Source organism: Uloborus diversus, chromosome 7 (genome assembly GCF_026930045.1).
Source record: "Uloborus diversus isolate 005 chromosome 7, Udiv.v.3.1, whole genome shotgun sequence".
In the NCBI taxonomy this organism is placed as follows: domain Eukaryota; kingdom Metazoa; phylum Arthropoda; class Arachnida; order Araneae; family Uloboridae; genus Uloborus; species Uloborus diversus.
Window position 1 is genome coordinate 75,423,576 of NC_072737.1, and position 13,380 is coordinate 75,436,955.

At 31.2% G+C, this 13,380-nt stretch overlaps 1 protein-coding gene across 3 annotated transcripts in view; it reads left to right on the plus strand.

The window, feature by feature from the left end:
- LOC129226602 (hemicentin-2-like) overlaps positions 1 to 13,380 on the plus strand; it is a 542,319-nt gene that overhangs the window by 498,591 nt on the left and 30,348 nt on the right. For all 3 annotated transcript variants that reach the window (XM_054861230.1, XM_054861231.1, XM_054861232.1), the window contains 2 exons: positions 9,131 to 9,421; positions 10,302 to 10,589. In XM_054861230.1, the coding sequence (XP_054717205.1) occupies positions 9,131 to 9,421; positions 10,302 to 10,589 (579 nt within the window). The remainder of the gene's footprint in view (positions 1 to 9,130; positions 9,422 to 10,301; positions 10,590 to 13,380) is intronic.

Below are 13,380 nucleotides of genomic sequence, written 5' to 3' on the forward strand. Positions count from 1 at the left end.
AAGTTTGTATCGTTAAAAGAACATGTTAAATTAAGATTGTTTGAATTTCTTTAAGTAAAACAGAGTTGAACAAAAATATTGTTTTTAAGGATTTTAACTAAAGCTTAATTCGAATCTGATGACTTGGTATTAAATTAATGCTTGGTATTTATTAAGTCTTGGTGCTTCAGTTTCACGTAAGCAACCAAAAAGTATGTGTCATTTTATGTAAAAAGCTGATCGTAATTGTACATACAAATGTTTCAGGTATAGTCTATCAGATTTAATTCAGTTTAAAGGGAGCACAGATTATAATTGATAATGCATGTATTTTTATCTTTTGTGCTAATTGAAAATACGCATAACTTGCATTATTGATAACTATGATTAACTTTAAAGAGATTTTTGCCAAAAATATGCTCTACTGGTGTTTTGCAAACCTTGCATTACGCGTATTTATTTACTCCTTAGCGCTTTAGAAACTGATGTCAGAGTAGTGCAAGAACATCAATTGGACATCTCTTTCGTTTTTTACGTAGCCCGTGCAACGCCAGGCACGCAGCTAGTAAAGAAAATAATTTTTGACTTACAACAAAACATTTCAATATGAATATCAATTTTTTTGAATTGCCTGTATTACCAAATGTTTTAACCTTCGGCTGTATTTTTTTCTCTGACTGGAATAGACTGCATATGGTAATACATAGTTAAAATAATACCAGATAGGTGGAACTAAAATCACAGTAAATATTTCATTATTTCAATTTGCCCCGCTATTTCAATTTGTTCCCCTATATATTTTAATTACAAATTTTATCTGCTTTGAATGATATGAATCGTTAGTAATGATAAAAGAATCAATGTATAGAGGAGAGTGTTGTACCTTAGGACTTTTGTAACTTGGGACACTGCTAATTTCTAAGAATCTATTTTTTATCAGCAACGTTTTTGTAATCTCTAATAGTGACCTTCACCACTAAATGGAGTCATAGTAAAAACTAGCATCAAATGAGTAAAACTGATAATTTTGTGAGAGAAAGGAAATGTTATGGTTCCAAAGCCAAAGTAAATATTTACTTCATTTTTATTTAATTTTCTGTCTTTGTAATTGAAAATTTAATCAACTAAATTTTATTTTGTTATAAAAGAGAAGTACTTTAGATATTTTGCTTATGAGAAAATAATGATAGTGCATTCAGCTTGACCACCATTTTGATTTTTCTTAAACCACGTGATTATTGTACCTTGGGAGAGTCAAACATTTTGTACCTTATTACACGTTCCAAGGTGCAACATATGCATCGTTCTTGATACTTAACATATGTTTAGGAACATGGAAAAATGTTCTAATCTTATGTAGTCTTTTAAACATATAATATGTTACATAATAATTCATAGTTCATTATTCATAATTCATAATTAATTATTTATGATTTTATTTACTACCAAGAAAAAAAAATCTTCTGGTGCAAAATTCGTTTAAGTATATGGTTGTTTCTTGAATCATGAAGGCTTTCCCATAGTACAACGGGATGTGTCCGAAAGTACAATAGGATTTTGTACCTAAGGACAGCTTGGAACTTTTACTTGAAATGGCTGGCAATATGTATTTTGGGTATTTTAATGTGATTTTTAGATTTTAAATTTGATTAAAATAATTGACGTAAAAAATTGATACATAAAAAGGGTCCCAATGTACAGCACTCTCCCCAACACTCAACAAATTACTAATGAAACTTTTTGTGAGCTGTAAAAGCCATTTTGCTAAACGTTTGTAAACACATTTTTGCATATGACTAATGATTGCTAGAAACTAAATTGTATACTGTACATTTATACAACATTTTTTTTTTCATTTTCCATTCACCATAACACACTTATAGAGCTTTAGATGCCAGATTGTTTTCGTTTTTAATTGTTAAACTAAGGTAATGTTAATATTAGAAATGATTTTCCTATCATAATATCGCTACAGTGAATTAATCAATTAGACTTATTGATTAAGAGAAATAATAGCTTTAAGTTTTAAGAATTTCAAAATTCAACCAAAAAAAAACTAGTATGTTGTGGCCACCACGAAACTTTGTTCTATATCTTACTTATGAATTCTGATCCCTCCTCTTGCATGACTAGAAAGTAATATTCCCAGCAAAAATAAAATTACGCACGTAAATACTTGACAACCTGAATTTCCGAATTATCGCGAGAGCAAAGCAAGGAGCGAAATTAAAAGTTATTTTAAAAGCCTTTCTTGAATTAAGATATTTTATTTGTTAACAAACAAAAGATGGCAACAGTTAAACATTTTAAATCAGTAGAGATAATATTTCTGAACATTTCTCAACAATTAAAATCACCCGAAATACGCAGAAGACAGTCTATTACCATTTATCTTTCATATTGTTGCATTGATAAAACTATTTTTATTTGCACAAAAAACAGCCCCCTTGGAGCGATTGGCGCAAAAGTTGAAGCAGCGTATGTTTAAATATAGATTCACATTTATTCCAAGTTTCACCCAGAACGAAGCATTACTTTTTGAGATATAGCACTTGCAAGGAAAACGAGAGAACATTCGACCCCTTTTCAGTTATGGACGTGAAAATAGAATCAGCTATTGTATCCTTTAAAGAGCTACTTGTACGTAAATTTTTGTTTGATTCCGTTCATTATTTCTTGAGATATAGCAGTTACAAGTGATAACAAAAAACGTTTTATAGCTCATCCCCCCTTTGAGCTTGTGACAACAAAATTTAATTAGCACCTGTACATCTTAGGGGAACATATGGACCAAATTTTGTTTGATTCCGCCGGTTACTTTTTGGGGAATAGCAGGTACGCATAACTCAAGAAACCTCTCTCATATCTACCCCCTTGGAGGAATTCACGCCACAATCCAATGAGCACAAGTTCACATAGGGGCATATATGTGTATCAAATTTCGTTCGATTTCATGCGGTAGTTTTTGCTGTACATCGGCATAAAAAACGGTCACATACACAAGAGGACACACACACACAGACATTTTCAAAAAATGGTCGAAAGGACTCAGCACACCTCAAAACGTTCGAATTCGTCAAAATTCGATATTCAAAAATTTGCACGAATTCAATACTTTCTTCCATAAATTAGGTAGAAGAAAATTAAAACAAATAGTATGTCAAGAAATTACATGAAAAATTTCAATTAATATTCATTATATTAATAATTCAATAATAATTAATTAAACTAAATATTTCCGAATATTTCCCTATTTTTTACTAATTATTAAATTACAGTATGTTACATAAATTTAGTGTAAAGCATTGTCTGGAACATGAATTGTAATGCATTTTTGTCGTTAACCACTCACGCAGCGCAATCAAATAATAATTCAATTTTTCACTAGACACACAGTTATTTACCTGCATTGTTTAAGCAACAATAAGTGTTCAATTATTCTGTAAATCAAATAATCCTGTCACCAGAGTCTTTTGTTACCATTTCCGTCGAGCTTAATCTGATTAGTAAAATAAGATTTGTCATAATTAAAATGAATTATTTAATTTTAGGCTTTTTGTAAGGTAGTGAGAATATTGATTAAGCACATCATGGTAGAGAACTTAATAAATTCCAAATGTCTTCTTTATAAAAAGATAATTATATTCATCCCAATGGTTAAATATTTGGTGCCTATTGTATTCCCTCTCTTAATTGACTCTAAAACATTAATAGAGCCAACGCTACAAACTAGAACACGCATTTATGCAAACAATATGCTAAAATTATTAAATTACAAAGGTGCGAAATACTGATATACAAAATTTTCACTCACTAAAATTGTTTTCAATCCTTGCAATTAAAAACCTAAGCATTTGTGTGCATTTCTCTGAAATTTGTAGAAATCAAAGTTTTAATGATTCCACTTAAGTGCGAAGCAAAGTTTTCACAGAAATGTCACTTAAAAAGTTTTATCGTGGCGGTTGTGCGAACATGTTGCTAATGTATGCATTTCGCAAAACTCAAAAGCAATTAGTAATAAATGTTTGGCTATTCGTGTGTGGGACCTGTTTAACGTAGTTGTTCTGCCGCTTTTCTGGTTTTAATCTGATGTTTTGAAAGAGGTTGTATGGTTAATTAATTATGTAATGCTATTAAACACATGACTGATACAAACATTCTTTCTTAAAAATTTTATTACACCTTCGGAAGATGCTTTATAATAAAAAGAAAATAAATAAATTTCATATGATGTTACTTACTGAATTCATTATCGTTACGAATAAAACGTATTTAAATGATAGAAAAGTAGGGAAGTGTGGGGCAAAGTGAAATGGTAAAATATTTTCTTCGTTTTTAGCGCCACCTATCTGGTAATAGTTCAACTATGTAGCAACACATGTAGTCTATTCCAGTCAGGAAAATAAACTTCTGCAGTTCAAAGCATAAGATAATGCAAGTAGTTTTCAAAATTGATACTCAAAGTGTAAGATTTTGTTGAAAGTAAAAAATATATATATATATATTTTTATCATTATTATTATAAAGTTATTTTTGTTAATATTTTAAATATTAATTGAAACCTACGTGTGTTATGTGCAGTATTTATTTGGATTATTAATCTTATTTACGTTAAAAAATTGCACAATTTGTCCAGTTATTAATTAATTAATTTATTTATTTACATTTCTTCATTTAATAAGTGACTTATTTATTCGTTTATTCACTTATTTTCTTATTCGTTCACTATTTTATTCACTCATCTATTTTCATTCATGTATTAATTAATCCATTTACTTATTTATTAGTTTATATATATTGTTGCATTATCTTTTCCTTTAATACTTAATCCTTTTATTTGAGCATTTCTTTTATCAAAAATAAGTTTTACAATCGGCAAAAAAATATTTTATTTTAAAAATATTTCATTTTTTACCTTGCCCTATTAAAAAAAAGTGCAGATTTTCCTTTTTCTTTTCTTTTTTTTATTTTTTGAAGACACAAATTTACTGCCAAAAATTTTGAAAAAATGTGTTTCAATGAAAGTTTTATTATAAAATACAACACTCTTTCTCAGAAACTAAATTCTTTAAAATGGCACACTATTTGTCTCTCTAATAGGTAAAATGGGATAAAAAATGCAATTTTATACCACTATTCCAATGGTAAGTGGGAACAGTGTGATACATATTTTTTGAATCAGCGAACTTTGAAAGAATCCTTAATTACCTGGATAAATATGAATGATTGTTGTTATTTTGTTTTAGTTTCGAAAGGTAAGTTTCATGTTGCCTTGACATACAGTAGTGAAGTCTACCACGCATTTGTTTGGGACTGAGATACAATAATGATGAACTTATTCTATCTGGAGACGATTCTGGTTTGGAAAATATGGTTTAAAATGTCAATTTACGATGAAGCAATCGATAAGGACGGAATGCTTTCACTGAAGTCTTTGTCTATTAATAGTACACCATTTTCTTCCCTATCTGTTTCAGAAAGTCTTCAAAAAAAGCTATCCTTACTTCCTTCTTTCTCAGCATGTTTAAATTTTAAAATATAGATAAATATTATTACATTTAGCATATTGCAATCAATTAACTAAAAAATAATTCAAATGTAATAAGCACGAAATATAACTATTTATGGAATATTACATAGGCATATAAAAATTATAATTCCATTCAAGCATTATTGGTTAAAGCTTGCCTTTCAAGATTATTTTACTATTATTTGCATTCGCAGATTCGATATGATCAAATTTAATTCAATGTATAATTTCTCCACTTTTAATATGAAAGTGCCATGGGAGCAGTGAGCAACTACCTAATTGTGTCTGACTGTTCTCTCATTGCAAAATAGAGTCTCAATAGCTGCCAATCCAGAAAAAGAAAATTAATGACATCAGTCTACTTTTAAAATTAACGTTAGAGTACAAGCTAGTGCATAGTACTGTGCAAATTAATTGGGACAAACATATTTTTTACGAAAACAGGCCCTTTCTACTACATTTTCAGTCTAAAACCATTTTCAACAACATTTTCATAGAACGCGCAACTGCCTTTGACTAATCTAAACCGATTTTATACCAATCTGTGAAGTTGATCCAGCTGTTTATAAACAGAGTAAACAAACAATTCGGGGAATTTAACTTCGATGGGATAAAACTATGATGACATAGTTATTTTTCTTACATGATACTTGAAAGTAATCTTTTTTCTTCACAGATCGTTGACATAACTTATCAAACGTTTTACCAGGCTGGAAATATCCAAACAGAAAATATAGTTCTGTTGTCTCACTGTCATCTCTCTCTCTCTCTCTCTCCTTGTACCCACTTCTCCCTTACTGTAATTTTCAAAACACAATTCCAATGTGTTCATTTTGAAAAAGCTAAGTCATATTAAATATTTTACTTTGCCCCTCATTCACCGACATGATTTAATAAAAGTAGTGCAAGGAAGGTACGGGGTGTCCGAAACTGATTTAAAAAAAAGTACTGAACTTTTAAACTATAAGGTGACCATGAAAATAAAAGGGTCATTGTTATTGTGAGGAAAGCATATTAAAGAAATAAATGGCAATGATTTAAAAGATTTCTCAAATCTAAGAAAGTTTTAATTCAAGAAAAAGACGGGAAAACAGAGATAAGTTTTACAGTCTTTATTAAAGTAAACGGCTTCCAAAATTGGTGCAGCCAATCTTTGGATACCAGCAGTTCTATTTAAATGAAAAATTATCATATAAGCTTTGTGCTACAATATGAATTAAATAAAACCAACGTAAATAAAGCACACTTTTTGAAGAAATAACAGCATATAACTATTTCAAGGCTACAATGGATCCTCTTCCTCAGTGCAAAAAGCTCACCAAAACAAACGAAAGTCGCGAGAGAACTGACAACAACCACGTGGAGACCGGTATTTATACCAAAGATGGCCAACCAATAGGAACACAGGACACAAGACAACCCTCAACCAATCATCAAACGACCTGTCAACCCCGGGCTCAGAGCAAGAGGGAGGGAGAGACAACCAATCAGAAGCCAGGAGACAAAAAGAGTGAGAGACAACGAAAAAACCGAAAAAGCAATTATAGAAATTGCTTCCAAATATCATGAAAAATGGAGTGCTGGAAAAATCGTCGACACGAACATAAGAATTTTTCCATATAGTAAGCTTCCCCAAAATAGAGGTCATAAACCGAAGAACATTTACAAATAATCTTTGCAAATGAAAAATCAAAACAGTGACCAGAAGTCTAACAATGCTGAGCGATGGAATAACGAGCAAGTTCTTTATGTTTAACATAATTTTCGTGCCCTTTCTTACGGTGCTTGAGAGCACGTTTAGTCAGTCCAACGTAACCTAGTCTACTCTTGCAGGAGATGCTATAAATACCCCAGTTGTTATGGCAATTAATGGGGTGCTTCAAGTTTGTAAGTTCATCTTATTTACAGCAGAAAAAGCTATATCGAAACCAAACTTCTTCAAAATCTTTGCAGCTTGATGACTGACTTTTGGATAATAAGGTAAAACAATAGTATAGAAAGCATTGGAAGCAGAAACTTTGTCAGAATGAGAGGGCATAGTTAGCTTTTTATCAATTGAATCAATAATGCTAGGAGAATAACCACGCGATCGAAATTTACTGCTTTAAGATAAGAAAACTCAGCATTTAAAGAATTGGAGGAAGAACAGATGCTCAAAGCACGAAGCACAAAAGCCTTGAATGAGACCAACTTTTTGCTTGGAGGATGAGAAGAGCATTTCAGCAGAGGTAGTGTAACAGCAAAAGGCTTACGAAACACCGAAGTCATAAATTCATCATTACTTTTAGTAATAAAGATGCCAAAAAAAAGAAAGTGAACTATCACTTTCTATTTCAATAGTGACTTGGATGCAAGGATCAATAGAATCTAGAGTAGAAAGTAAAAGATCATTATCAACATGGTTTGGGCAAAGAAAAACAAAGCAATCATCAACATAACGAACAATAGAACAGAAACGTTATAGTTTCAAAAAGTTTAACCTCAAAATAGCGCATATAAATGTCACTTAAATTGGGACTCTATTTTCTTCAAAATTTGTGCTTTATATACGTTGGTTTTTCATTTAGTTCGGCAGTTCTGCTTGTTATTAACTGAATGGTTTTCTTTTCAACTAATTCTATAGCGTTACGCATTTAATATTAAATTTACATTCATATAAGGAATAAAATACTCATTTTAAATCTATTGTGGTTTAAACTAGAAATGCTCAGATTGCTAGTGCTTGGCTTTGTTTCCGTTAAAAGTTTGCTTTAGATATCAAAACTGAGATAGAATTTCTTAACATAATATGTCAGAAAAATAAATTTTGAAAGAACTCCAGATAATAGTTTATTCTTAAACTAAAAATACTATTTCGGAATAAAACAAGCAAGATATCATCTGGAACTTTTGAAAAGGCTTCCAGTGAAAGAAATAAATAAGCTCTCTTTATTTTTGTTGTTTCCAAGGAAATTTGTAAGAAGAGTAAACAATATTTTGGTTTCCGTAGGAAAGCCTTCTAAACTTTAAATTTCATGAACATTTATTGCAGTTTTATGCAGATATTATAGTCGCGTACGGTTTTAGACGAAAAAGGAATATTATTTTGACCCCTTAAAAACATATTGCATAACATTTTCTTTAGTAGACTCTTTACATTCTGCTTATTATTATCTGTGAAAGTTTTTTTTTTTTTTTTGGGGGGGGGGAATTGATAAAACTAACATATAAGGATTGGGAGATAGAGAGTGGCTCATTTTTCGAACCATGGATTCTCGTCGCAAAGGCGAGGTTATATTTTTTAATCCGATTAAAAAATATATATGTATATACTATTTTATTTATCATTTCAAATGCTTATATTACGTTTCATTATTTTCTGGAGAACATTTTTCAACAAAGTTTGTTTGATACTTCACCTTTTTTTTGTCTGAAATATTAAATTTAAAATTATAAGTCCGGAATATTAAACGCATCATAAATCTATTATATTGTTTGCCTAAAAGCTTGAAGTTTTGTCTATAAGATACTCTTTACCGTAGTACATCGTGTACCAAATGTAAACACATTTGGTTAAGTATTTTATAATTCCGACTTCACGGGAATTTCTCCAATTATTTATAAAAACTTATTATATTTCAGATGTGCCACAATTGACCCTTAGACTCGGAAGCAAACTACGCCACGCCCACATACAAGAGAACAATGATGTTTATTTTGAATGCAATATTCGAGCGTCTCCATGGGTTTCGGAGATAGGATGGAAGTTCGAAGACAGAGAACTCCACACGAATACTACTAATGGGGTTATTGTTTCTAACCAAAGCTTAGTTCTTCAAAAAGTTCAGAGGTCTAGCAGAGGAAAATATACCTGTACTGCTACCAATTCGGAAGGAACTGGAGAGAGCAATGATGTCTTTCTTAGGGTGCAATGTAAGTTTTAGTTATTTTATTTACACAAGTTTCCTTTGTTTCTATGGTAAAGTAAAGTTTATTTTGCAAAAATTCTGTGGACATGAAGGAAAGGTGTTCAAACGTCATTTAAATCATGTTTGTTTCACTTCCTTTATAGCTCAAAAAAAGAAAAAATGTTCAATAGAAAAAAGTGTAGAAAGGAGGTTGGCGGTTTTTGGCAAAGACGCTCTAATTTAAAGCTGTATCGTGCCTTTAAAGAGCCTAATGTGATCAAATTCATAAAAATTCAAACTGGCTGGCCACATTATATAATCGGACGCGGAGTGAAGACATAGAAAGTTTGAAGCAAAATTCAAAACGAGTCAAAAAATGCAAAATTTAACTTTTTATAACAGCCCTAGATCCCCTGATTTATATTTAGAGAAATAATCTCCATTGAAAACTATTACTGACACAAAAAATCTTGAAATTTGTGCGACCAAAACTCAAGGAGATATTTCATTTCAAAGTTTTAAGGGGTTATACAGAAGGTGAGATTGGAACTTATCGCCCTTTAAGAACAATGACAGGTTATCGAAATGAAAAAAAACAAGATATTTATATTTTTATTGCTATTCAAAAATTCAATATGCCATGTTATGCCATAATGTGCAAAAACACGCTGCAAAACCTCGAAAAATTTGAAAAACCACACTCTGTTTGTTGAAGATTTTTTAGCCAATATTTACCCAGCATTTCGATTACATTTCAATTAGAAAGAGGTACAAACCATGGATTTACTTCTTTTTTGTAACTTCAAAATGCTTTTCAAATAAAAAAAACTCATCAATATTCCAATTTGATTTCTAAATTCAATATCACGGAAGGTTGTGCATTTTTGTTTTCTCTCCACTCGCAGTCGCCCCTCTCTGCAAAGCGGGTCAAAAGATCATCTACGGCGCAGCGAGGCACGAAGCCGTGAGGGTGGTGTGCGAAGTGGAGGCCGATCCCCGAGAAGTGTCCTTCAAGTGGCAATTCAACAACACGGCAGAGAGCTTAGAGGTGGTGACGTTCGTCAACGAGGGGGCGACGTCAACGGCCACGTACATCCCCAGGACGGAATTCGATTACGGGACGTTGCTGTGTTGGGGGACGAATATCGTCGGATCGCAGATTGAGCCTTGCATTTATACCATAGTACCTGCTGGTAAGTCTTTTTTCTCTTCACTTGTAATTTAAAAAATAGAAAAGTTGTTTTTTGCGAAATCATTTTCTGATTCACTGTGTGCGTAGTAAAGTGTTATTTGTCTCCTTTAGCTCTCCCCTCCCCTTTTTTTTACTATTTTTTCTTCCAGTTTTTTTCACGGAAGAACGTAATTAAGTACGGTTTTTCAATCGTGTTGCTCTTGTTTTTTTTTATTTTCTTGTTTTATGTGTGTCATAAGTGGAAAAAAAAAGAAAACATGACAAACATTTGAATCCCCTTCAGACCTGAAATAGTGCGTGAGTGTGTCTTTGTAATAGTGTAGTATATGTAAAATATTTTTTATAAGAAATTGGATTTTGTATAATACTCAATTTTGTATAGTATTACACGAGCTATTTTCTATTAGGTTATATGAAACTGAATACAAAAAAAAAATTTTTAGTACTTTTTATGACTGAAACTCTTTCTGTTATATTAAGATTAAGTAAGTTAACAGAAATAACAACAAGCTCCTTACTCATCCATGCACCGATTCATTATAAAAACAACTTTAACCTTTTTTCTTTTGATAATTAATATTTAATAAGGTAATTCATTTTTCCAGATGTATGTAAAAGTTTTCTGCAAAACATTTTTGTTTTTTTAAAAAAATAAGAAAACTTTTCTTTAACTTATAATAATGAAAGAGAGCTCTTGAACGAAAAATGTCATTTTATGCTCTTCTTTTAATATTTTACAACATTTTTTTAAACTTATATTTTTTTTAAAAAACATCCAAAAAAATGAATGTAAATTAATTAATTTTGTTTTCAAAGTTCTTTGTTTACGGATACTCCCAAAATTCTGAAAATGTTTTTTAATTTTTTTGATCATGCACACAAGCACACACATGTAGTTTCAATCGAATTACTAATTTTTAAAAGTTATTTCCCTCCAAATAGAAAAAACTCATTTAGATTCGTATTTGGCGAGATTCCCGCTGATGTTCCAAATTTATGATGCTACTTCTGCTTGCATTCTGTTTCATTACTTATATTTTAATTTAAAAAGTTTACCTTCATCGCGCTGAGAGAAATATAGTTTCAAAAAAAAAAAAAAAAAAAGAATTTTGAAGTACCTTTCTGTTAATCACTTTAAGTGACGAACAATAAATGCTATGTTTCAGATTCTAAACATAAAATTACACTAAAATCTGAGAAACTAATTTAAAATCAAATACACTAAGATGAATGTGAATAAAAGCATTGTGTCTACGACATCTATAAGTAATGATATAATATCCAATAGAGACTATAAACACAAAGTGACAAACGTAACCAACCACTCCATCTTTTACGCAATTGAGAATTTTGTCAAATATTTACAATGTATATTTTCTAACGCAAAAAGCAAAGTAGTTTTCTACCTGCAGATGGGGCACACTTCCCTGGAAATCAAATAGAAGACTTTGTTTTTTTGAACGTGTGTTCAGAAGCGAAAGAGTGCACGGCACATTATTTTCATGACTTATGCAAAAGTGTCTCTGTCCGGAAATGACGTAGTGTCGCTATGACAACGCAATATGTCGTCTTTTCCTGGATGCCTTTTTCTCGATAAACTACTTAAACTCGGTTTTCGCTCTATTTGTTTTCGTTTCATTTTTCGAAATATTTTATAGAAGAGTATGTAGGTTAAGCATGAATAATTTTGAAGTATATTTGCATTATTCCTTATAAAATGCATACATGTTTTTATTCGCTACAAATATTTTTGAAAAAATAAAAGCGCTGCATCCTGTAAACCTTCTCTGAGCAGTAAGTAAAAAGGAAGCTCTCGATTTTAAACAAATGTGGCTTAAACATTTGAATAAGCACCGTTAATCCTCATTTTGAATTCATATTAGAAATAAGTAGTAGTATAAGGTTTAACCTAGTAAGAGAAAATTTTGAGAAACATTATTTTCTTGTAATACGATATTCTCTACTAATAATAAAGCTGAAAGTCTGTCTGGATTTCTGTCTGGATCTCTGTGACGCGTAGGGCCTAGACCGTTCAGCCGATTTTCATGAAATTTGGTACAGAGTTAATTTGTAGCAAGGGGGTGTGCACCTAGAAGAGATTTTTTCGAAAATTCAATTTTGTTCTTTTTCTATTCCAGATTTAAGAAACATTTACCAAACAAATCATCACAACGTGGTATATGGTTCCACGTTATAAAAAATTACGAAATTATCATAACGTGGAACCGTAACATGGGGAAGCGAATGAATATAGCAAATTGGCGTGAGAATCATTATCCAATATTTGTAAAGATAGAGGCGAACCAAATGACCTTTTCATTTTCTACTACGGGCAAAGCCGTGCGGGTACCACTAGTTTATAATAAAAAATCTTTGAAACTGATTTTAGGTAAAATAATTTTATTAACTATTTCTTTTCATTTTCTCGGGATAGTTCGGATGCTTTCTTTCGCCCATGCTTATTTGGATGATTTTATCTCTATTGTGGCCACTTTCAGTGCTTTTCTTTCTTCATTTGACCCGAAACTTCCAAATGATCAACGTTGCGCAAAACCAGTTAATGGGAACTATAAAAAAAGGTTAGCGTTTGCATGAGACTGGATGGTTCAATTTTCTAACAGTTGATTATGTCATCAATCAAAATATGAAGCACAGTGCCAATAGTAATGTAAATAACGTAGATAGCATTTACCGTTCGCGAAAACAAAACTCCGTTTTTTTCCTTTTAAGAAGATGGAAAACAAATACTTCTGGTTTTTGCCTGTACCAGGGGTTCCAAACTTTTTCGATTC